The 9,973-nt window shown below is 35.8% G+C and overlaps 2 protein-coding genes across 2 annotated transcripts; both read left to right on the top strand.

Moving 5' to 3' along the window:
• The first annotated feature begins 530 nt into the window (after positions 1-530).
• LOC132304637 (uncharacterized mitochondrial protein AtMg00860-like) lies at positions 531-1,307 on the top strand. The gene has a single exon (XM_059802382.1). It carries the CDS (start codon positions 531-533, stop codon positions 1,305-1,307), a length of 777 nt encoding a protein of 258 aa, XP_059658365.1.
• Positions 1,308-7,541: 6,234 nt separating this feature from the next.
• On the top strand, positions 7,542-9,668 carry LOC132304636 (beta-amyrin 6-beta-monooxygenase-like). Its single transcript, XM_059802380.1, has 3 exons — positions 7,542-8,490; positions 9,045-9,232; positions 9,369-9,668. The coding sequence occupies exons 1-3, from the start codon at positions 7,542-7,544 to the stop codon at positions 9,666-9,668; spliced, it is 1,437 nt and encodes a 478-aa protein (XP_059658363.1).
• Positions 9,669-9,973: the final 305 nt, after the last annotated feature.

The following is a 9,973-nucleotide window of genomic DNA, read 5'->3' as shown; positions in this document are numbered from 1 at the left end:
TAGGTTCTACTTGGCCAACTTTTTAGTCGAGGAAAAAGTGGAGTCTGGGTGATAATTTTCCAGCGGTGATTAGTGAGTTTGTTGATGTCTTTCCGCAGGAGTTGACAGAGTTGCCTCCCATATGGGATGTTGTGTTCGCCATTGATGTCATACTCGGTACTACGCCCATCTTTATGGCACCGTATCACATGGCACAGGCGGAGTTGAATGAGTTAAAGAGCTAGTTGGATGATTTGAAAGCAAAAGGCTTTATTCGCCCTAGTGCTTCACCGTGGGGAGCACCGGTTCTTTTTACAAAGAAGAAGGATGAGTCTTTGAGACTTTGTATCGACTATCATAAGTTGAGCCATGCTACGATCAAGAACAAGTATCCTTTGCCGATGATAGATGACTTGTTTGATCAATTGAAGGGAGCTAAGTGTTTTTCGAAGATAGACTTGAGGTCAGGCTACTATCAGTTGAGAGTCAGGGATGAGGATATCCCTAAGACCGCTTTTCGCACACGGTATGGCCATTACGAGTTCCTTGTGATGCCATTTAGCTTGACCAATGCTCTAGCAGCTTTTGTGGACTTGATGAACCTTGTGTTTAGTGCCTATCTTGATGAGTTTATGGTGGTATTTGTTAATGACATACTCGTGTACTCATCTTCGGAGGAGGAGCATGAGTCTCACTTGAGAACAGTGTTGCAAACCCTTAGGGATAACCGGTTGTATGCCAAGTACGAGAAGTGCGAGATTTGGCTACCGAAAGTGAAGTTCCTTGGACATGTTGTCTCAGGAGGAGGAGTTTCAGTTGATCCTTCGAAAATTAAAGTAGTGATGGATTGGGAGCGTTCGAAGAGTGTCTTTGAGATTCGGAGTTTCCTTGGCCTAGCTGGTTATTATCGAAGATTCGTTCAGGATTTATCTCGTTTAGCGGCACCTATGACTCGACTTACTCGCAAGGGAATCAAGTTTGTATGGAATGAGGCTTGTGAGCTAGCCTTTCGGGAGTTGAAGACCAGATTAACTACGGCTCCAGTTTTGGTGATTCCTGAACGTGGTTTGGGTTATGTGATCTATTGTGACGCTTTACGGGATGGTTTAGGTTGCGTCTTGATGCAGACGGAACGGGTGGTTGCTTATGGGTCTAGACAGTTGAAGACTCATGAGCAGAACTATCCGACTCATGATTTGGAGTTGGCGGCAGTGATTTTCTCATTGAAGGGATGGAGACATTACTTGTACGGGGAGAAGTTTGAGGTTTTCTCCGATCATAAGAGTTTCAAGTATCTTTTCTCACAAAATGACTTGAACATGAGGTAACGACGATGAGTGGAGTATATGGAGGACTATAATTTTGATTTACAGTATCACCCAGGAAAGGCTAACATTGTGGCAGATGCCTTGAGTAGGAAGTCACATGGAAACTTGGCTAGCATTGCCATCCGGGAATGGAAAATGATGGAGGATTTTGCAGAGATGGGTCTGTATTTCAGTAATAATGATGCACCAGCTACTTTGTTTAGTCTTGTAGCTCAACCAACCCTTGTTAGCGGGGTAATTGAGGCACAAAAGCAGGATAACGAGATGGAGTCCATTCGCACACGGATTTCAGGTGGTGAGTCTGTAGATGGTTGGATATTACATTCAGATGGAGGTCTTAGGTTCAAGGGAAAGATGTATGTCCCTTTGCCTTGTCATGATAGTGTCCTTCAGGACTTTTACCATTCTCGACTTGCTGTTCATCCAGGTGGTACCAAGATGTATCACAGTTTAAGACGTCAGTTTTGGTGGAAGGGTATGAAACGGGATGTTGCACAGTTTGTGGCCAAGTGCCTTACTTGTCAACAAGTGAAGGCCGAGCATCAGAGGCTAGCGGGTTTGTTGCAACCATTACCAGTAGCGGAGTGGAAATGGAAGTACATTACCATGGATTTTGTGACAGGAGTTTCGAGGTCAAATAATGGGAATGATGCCATTTGGGTCATAGTCGACAGGTTGACAAAGACAGCTCACTTTTTGCCTATGCAAGTATCTGATGATGCAGAGAAGCTCAGTAAGCAGTATGTGAGGCAAATTATCAGGCTCCATGGGGTTCCAATGTCTATTGTTTCGGACAGTGATCCACGGTTCATTTCACATTTTTGGCAGGGTTTTCAGGAGGTTCTTGATACAAGGCTTCATTTTAGCACGGCATTCCATCCTCAGACTGATGGTTAGTCAGAACGTACCATTCAGACATTGGAGGATATGCTACGAGCATGCATCTTAGATTTTGGAGGCAGTTGGGAAGATCACTTGCCCTTGGTAGAGTTTGCCTACAACAACAGTTATTAGGCCAGCATTGAGATGGCACCTTTCGAGGCATTATATGGCAGACCTTGTAGATCTCCAGTTTGTTGGACCGAGGTAGGAGAAACAGCTGCCTTGGGTCCTGACATTGTTATTGAGACCATGGAGAAAATCAAGTTGATTCAACAGTGGTTGATCACGGCTCAAAGTAGGCAGAAAAACTATGCTGACAAGAGGAGGAGACCATTGTCCTTCGAGGTGGGAGATCATGTTTTTCTCAAGATCGCTCTACGCAAGGGATTAATGCATTTTGGGCGAAGTGGAAAGTTGTCTCCTAGATTCATTGGGCCATTCGAGATCTTGAATTGCGTTGGTGAGGTTGCGTATCGCTTGGCGTTACCCCACATTTGGATAAAGTTCACAATGTCTTCCATGTTTCTATGTTGAGGAAGTATGAGCCAGATCCGTCACACATTTTGAGATGGGTCGACATTGAGGTTGATGAGAATGCGACTTACGAGGAGGGGCCAGTACAGATTCTCGACACTAGGGAGCAAGTGTTGAGAAACAAAACCATTCCATTGGTCAAGGTTTTATGGAGGCATTACGGAGTTGAGGAGGCTACCTGGGAACGGGAGGAGGAGGTTCGCTCCAAGTACCCGGATTTGTTTGCAACTTGAGGTATGACCTGATTTCGGGGATGAAATCCCTTTAAGTTGGGGAGGTTGTGATGACCAAGTTTATTTTCATTTTTATTTTCCATTTATATTTATTTTTTTAATTGCATTTTGTTATGTTGTGGGGCCTAGGTTGACTAGTGGGTAAGATATGTGTGGATGGGAATGTGTGTAATATGTATATGTGTGTTTGTATAGAGAGAGAAAGTGTAAGATAGACCAAAAATCCTCTCATTTCTCTCACTCCACTGACACTCTCTCTTCTATCTCTCATTCTTTTATTTTTCATTTTACTTCAACCATTTCTCCACCATTTCACCTCCAACCTTTGAGATTTTGAGCTTGCATAGAAGGAAAATTGACGAGGACTACGAGAGGAACAAAACCCCTCAATCAATTTTGGATTTGGAGCACATTTTTCCTTTGGAGTAGCTAGGGTTTGCTCCTAGCTTGAGGTAGGGGTGTATTGTGCTTATAACCTAGGAGTTCTTGGAATTTTATGACCATTGTGTGAGTTATGCATATACTTGTGTGTGTAGGTTTAATTAGAGAGCTTATATAATGATTTAATTGCATGTCCATAATGTTTTGTTGAATTTTTATATCAATTTTCATGTGTAATATGTTATTTGTTCCATTGTTGATATTATGGATGTTAATTAAAGTCCTAGATCTTAATGTGTACATTTTCTTGTAATTAAAGTGCCTTATATTTTATGCTTATTCATGGAATTATCATGTATTTGTTATTTTGTGAAGGTTAATTTTGAAGATGTATATTTCTATGATGATGTTAAACTTTTACACACTTGAAATTTGATATAATGATAACATGAATTTAAATGACTTTAAAATACCCAATTTGTTGACATTGCATCAAAGAGTATGCCATTATAGTGATTTGGACCATAGGACATGGATTGTGTGATTAGTATAATTTATGTGCGCATGTGAAGTGCAATTTGGACATATCATGGTATATGAATTATTTTGTGGACTTGTTTGTTGATTTTGGGAGATGCTCGGGGGTTGTTACTTTGAGAATGCGAGGGCTCGGCGCTCGGGGGTGAAACACGAGTTTCCCCACTTTATATTGGCCATTAATTTACGGCGGACTAGTAATCCGAAAACGACTATTTTTATTTAGGCGCATAGTATGACTATGTGACCGGGAGTGTGGGTGTGTTCCGAGTCATCCCGTTAATTGATTTCGACTTTTATTTTCAAGTTGGCATTTATGTGTTATTGCAACTTGTGAATTTATGTACATTACACATTGTTACTTATGTTTGTTTTGATGAATGAATTAATATTATTTATGCTAGACTAGGATGATCCTATTTAGGTTTCCCTTGAGACAAGACATTAGGGAGCATGTTCCTTGTATTGTATGACCATGCATGTTTGTAGAATTTTGAGAAACCTAGTTTATATTCATGAGACATTCCTACGGAGCAATTCGTTGCTCACCCCACTGATTCTTATATTTTTCAGGAAAGGGCATTGCCCAAGAGGAGGTTCCTTATCCCTAACTTGGTTGGGATCTTGACAACATTTTTGAGCTACTTGTGATAATTGTGACATCCATTGTGTAGCTTACTTTTGGACTTGTATTTTGACACATGGTGTATTTTGGATATTATATTTGATGGCATGTTTGTAATATTCTTTTGGAGGAGGAAAATGATGTAGGAACTCACCCATCTATCTTTTGGAGTTCTTTTGAAATTTTCTCTCTTATCTTTACTCATGTAATCCCTTAATATTATTTCTCACCTTATGGATTGTAATGAGGTCATGGTGACCATGACTTATATAGTGGAATTGAATAATTATTGTTTAAGTTGTGTACATGTGGGTTCATTTGGATAGTCTAATATAAATGGTTAATTAATCATGCTATTATTTATTTTATGAAACTATTATTATTATTTTTATTATTATTATTATTATTATTATTATTTATGTGGTGAATGATACCGGTTTTCTCCAATTAATTATTTATTTACTCAAGTGAATCTAATTAATTAATTATCTATTTTAATTATTATTTTTTATTTATTTTTATTTTTATTTCTTCGCGACCTGAGTCGTGGAATTCAGGGCGTGACAATTTAATAGAAACAATATTACTGAACCTTTGAAGTCTTAACAGTCAAAATTTAATATTTCTATAAGTAAAGGAAATATTCAAAACAAAATTATTATATATAAAGAAAATCAAAGTGGGAGGCATTTTCTTTTCGTAATACGATGTCATAGGAGTTTTTTATTAGTTTTTTTGGATAAAAATAAAATCATAATGTCACAGCACACAGCTTTTGACATAAGTGTGCAAAATAGCTTTAAAATCGCATATATTTTACTTAAACTCATAAAATAAACAACAAATACATGCAAGATAATAAAATTTATATATATGCTAGCGCAGTCAAATTGACCAACTGATTAATTTAAGAGTATGGTCAAAACAATGTCATATATATATAACATTTTCTAACTTCTATTTGTAAATGTTTTTTTTTTTTTTTGCTTTGACAGTGATTGCCTCTTCAATAATATATATATATATATATATATATATATATATATAAAATTAGGTAAGCAACAATTTGAATTTTGAACTAAAATTTACAACTCTTTAGAGACTCTACGTAACATCTAAAAGAAATCAACGAGCTCTTACCTCCCAAAGGGAGATCAGGGGTTCAAGTCTCAAAAGAGACATCTTTGTGAACTAAGAAGTAATATATATATATCTAAAAGAAAAAACAGAACAATTATAATGCAACCCACACATGTTAAGTAAATTTTATAACTTCTTTTGAGAACATCTGTGTAAATTTTTTGTTTTAATAATAGTATTAAGAATAAATTCTATTACCACACATATGATATTATGGATGTAATCTCCTCTATCTTTTTACGTTGACAATTGGGAGTTTAAGTATTCGTTTTAGTTTTATTTATTTATTTGTAAATGAAAAGGGGAGAAAATTAAAAGTCTTGGCCAACCTAATATGTTAAGATAATATAAACTCTTTAAAAATAATCAATTATTTATTTCAAGATAACGTATGATGCCATGTAGGAAATTGTTTAGAAGTTTCTTTGTAGTATAATACGGAGTAATACCTAAAACCTTTGAACAATATATATATATATATATATATTACAAAATAATAAAAATAATAATTGTAGTAGTTGCTTTCAGTTAATTTTCTAACTAGTCTGACTCATTCAGTTTCGGGTTGTCTATGAGTTTCTTTCTCTAGAATAATGGACTTTTTCATGAAACTATGTAATCTGTTCATGCATGTTTAATTATATGTGTTATAATTAAATTTTTATTTAAATTTCAAAATTACTATATTATAAACTTGTATGTTATAATTAGGGATGACAATTCATGTTCGTTGGTTATAATCGTGTCTTGTTGATTTAAGGGTATTCTACTAAACAGTTCAATCTGAATATGACCTGTTTAATAATCGTGTCAGAAACTTTCAACACTAACCCAACCCGTTTATTAAACGGATTATACGTGTAACCCGTTTAATAACCTATTTAAAAAATATATATATAATTAAATATTATTTAAATTATTAATAATACTCAATAAAATAATAAATACTAAAAACATATTATAAGTTTTAACCAACCAAATTACTATATAGTCCTAGTTTACAAAATATTAAATTATAACACACAAGTTTATATAGTAATTTTAAAACTTAAATAGAAATTTAGTTATGACACATATAATTAAATGTACGTATATAAATGAATTACACGGGTTGAACTTTTCAATCAAAACATGACAGGATTAACTAAACGAGTTAATCGTGTCGACCGATTTACGATCCAAACCCGTTTAAGATCAACTCAAACCGCTTAACTCGTGTCGTGTTGACGGGTCATATCAAATTTTGTCATCTCTACTAGTCTATAGGTAGGGTACCCATATAACACCTTAATGTCTTAACTCTTAAATTTATATATATTTTTTATTGACAAAAAATTCACACATTCATTTATTCTTATAAAACTCAAATATCAACTTTCATATTAAAAGGAGGCAGAGGAAATATCATTAAAAAACATCTTTTGATCCTCTAATACTTCAATGTCTTAATTAACCAAGATAATAATATTATTGAGTTATATATATACATACACTTTTTTTTTATTTTTTTATTTCTAGGCACGAGATATATAGAACTTTATATGACATAGATTCATTTAAAATAGTACATGGTAAGGGTTGAACAATTCAATTTATGATAGCATACAGAACTTTCAACTCAATCAGAGGATCTTAGTCCTCCCTCTCCACATTGGTGAAGAAATGATAAATGATACGCTTTTATTTTAAATTTTAAAATTCAAATTTAAGAGAGAACATGTGTCATTTTATTATAGTGCCACAGAGTGATATGGAGTCGTCTCCTGAGGGAGGCAAGTATTGTTATCTTTTTCCAATAAATACTGATCTAAACCTAAAAGTTCAATTGCTAGAGGTATACACAATTAGGAATTCCATCATCCTCTTCATTAATTGGTTTTTGTGGCAATTAATTGAGGAAGTATGGATGCCATTTTTTCATATATACTGCTCCTTGTGCTCCTCTCTCTATCTCTTTCTCTCATCTTTCTCTCTCACACATATAAACGCAACTATGGCAGCCCAAAGCTTCCACCAGGTAAAGCTGGATGGCCAATAGTTGGAGAAAGTGTAGTGTTTGCTTTGTCAGGACCAGAAAAATTCATTTCTGATAGAATGAACAAGTACTCACCCCAAGTGTTCCAAACCTCATTGTTGGGAGAAAAAATGGCAGTGTTCTGTGGAGCCTCAGGAAACAAATTCTTGTTCTCCAATGAGACCAAGCTCCTCACCTCTTGGTGGCCTCAGTCGATGAAGAAGGCCTTGCTCTTCCCCTCTTTCGTCGAGAATTCTTTGAAAGAAGTAACCGCGCTGAAGCGTGGCTTCCTCCATGAAATTCTCAAGCCTGAAGCTCTCAAACACTACATACCTATCATGGATTCCATGGCAGCCCAACACTTGGACTCCGAATGGGCTCCTCATGGAGAAGTAAAGGTTTTCCCCATGCTCAAGAAGTATACTTTTGCATTGGCATGTAAGTTGTTTATGAGCATTGAAGATCCTGAGCATGTTGCTAGGCTAGCTGAGGCCTTCACTCTTGTTACGTCCGGATTGTTTTCCGTGCCTATAGATTTTCCCGGCATGGCTTATAATCGCGCCATCAAAGGAGGCAGAATGGTTCGTGAAGAGCTTTTGGGGATCATCAGGCATCGGAGGAAGGAACTATCAGAGAAAAAGGAGACACCATTCGGAGACTTGCTGTCACGGATGCTATTGGTGACAGATGAAGATGGCAAGTTCATGAATGAAATGGAGATTTCTAACAACATCATAGGTTTGCTAGTTGCAAGCTATGATACAACTAGTACTGCTGTTACCTTTGTCTTGAACTATCTTGCAGAGCTTCCCCATGTTTATAGTGCGGTTTTTAAAGGTAAATACTCAAAACTTGATGTGTTAGATAGTACACATGCAACACTAGAGTAAAATATATTATTAATAAGTATTATTTTATCTTGCATGGAAAGTAAAAATTAGTGAAAAAAAAAAAATGTTCTATTGTATTTCGTATGGAAAGTAAAAATTAGTGAAAAAAAAAATGTTCTATTATATTTCTCACGCCTGTTATGTAACTTTAATTCTATAGAAGAATAGTGAGAGACCGTAGTTATCATTCTGAATTCTGTAATTTTGTTTTGCTCTTTATCATAGTGAGATCCTACAATTCTGTGGACCTAACCCGGATTTAATTTTAGGTGAATCACATATATAAGTATAGTTGTGTGCTCTTACTCTCGTTCTTGTTTCTTTTTCTGTTATTTTTCACAACATATTCATGATGTGCTAGTATCCTGTTTTTCAAGATTTAATTTCTTATTCCATTGTACTCTTGCTGTGTTGTGTGGAGCACAACTTAAGTAAACATTGTCCTAAAAGATTTAATTTTTACTCAATATATTATGTTTATTTATTTATTTATTTACACAGAACAAATGGAGATTGCAAAGTCCAAAGGCACCGAAAAGTTGCTAAATTGGGAAGACATTGAGAAGATGAAGTATTCTTGGAATGTTGCACGTGAAGCATTGAGGCTGACACCACCTGCTCAAGGAGCCTTTAGGGAGGCCATAACTGATTTCACCTATGCTGGCTTTACCATTCCAAAGGGATGGAAGGTATGGACAATTTTAATTTCCATGCAAAAAATGAACATATAAATACATACATACATACATACATACATATATATATATATATATAGATGAAGTCATAGAAGCTTATTTATTGGACAAAATCAATTTTTTTTGGCAGACATTTTGGACAGTACATTCAACACATAAAAATCCACAATACTTTCCGAATCCGGAAAAATTTGATCCGTCAAGGTTTGAAGGAAGTGGACCTGCACCATACACTTTTGTACCTTTTGGTGGAGGAGCTCGGATGTGCCCTGGAAAAGAGTATGCTCGACTAGAAGTACTAGTTTTCATGCATAATGTGGTGAAAAGATTTAAATTGGAGAAAGCAGTTGCAAATGAGAAGATAATATATCACTCATCCCCCACTCCAGTGAATGGTGTCCCTGTTCGCCTCCAGCCGCATGAAAAATAGATCTCTTGTATGTCTCGGAGGCTTCAATTCATGATCATGGAAAATAAATTAGTCTACCAAATATTGTCTGTAGTATAGTGTACTTTTCATCTCTTATTGTGTATTGGTGGTGCTATGTCATAATAATGTGTGTATGCATATGTATTTCATTTTATATATAACATTTTTAAATCTCTTTGGGAAGAGATTGTTGGCATTTATATCTGTGGATGTTGTATTTTGCACAAGTTCACAGAGCAGATAATATCTACATAAGATAGAAAAATCGTGACAAAGAGTATCAGACATGTTCAGTGTCTCGAACT

The sequence above is a fragment of the Cornus florida genome, unplaced genomic scaffold (genome assembly GCF_030987335.1).
Source record: "Cornus florida cultivar Cherokee Brave unplaced genomic scaffold, ASM3098733v1 CherokeeBrave_3.0.0_Hap2_Chr04, whole genome shotgun sequence".
Classification (NCBI taxonomy): Eukaryota; Viridiplantae; Streptophyta; class Magnoliopsida; order Cornales; family Cornaceae; genus Cornus; species Cornus florida.
The sequence above is the reverse complement of the archived record's forward strand: the minus strand, read 5'-3'. Positions and strand labels throughout refer to the sequence as shown.

Excerpts from the sequence above, each read along its gene's own strand:
- LOC132304637 (XM_059802382.1), top strand. The coding sequence starts at position 531 with ATGCCATTTAGCTTGACCAATGCTCTAGCAGCTTTTGTGGACTTGATG.
- LOC132304636 (XM_059802380.1), top strand. The coding sequence starts at position 7,542 with ATGGATGCCATTTTTTCATATATACTGCTCCTTGTGCTCCTCTCTCTA. Across the intron at positions 8,491-9,044 it reads TTATAGTGCGGTTTTTAAAG|AACAAATGGAGATTGCAAAG; the intron begins GTAAATACTCAA and ends TTATTTACACAG. Across the intron at positions 9,233-9,368 it reads CCATTCCAAAGGGATGGAAG|ACATTTTGGACAGTACATTC; the intron begins GTATGGACAATT and ends TTTTTTTGGCAG.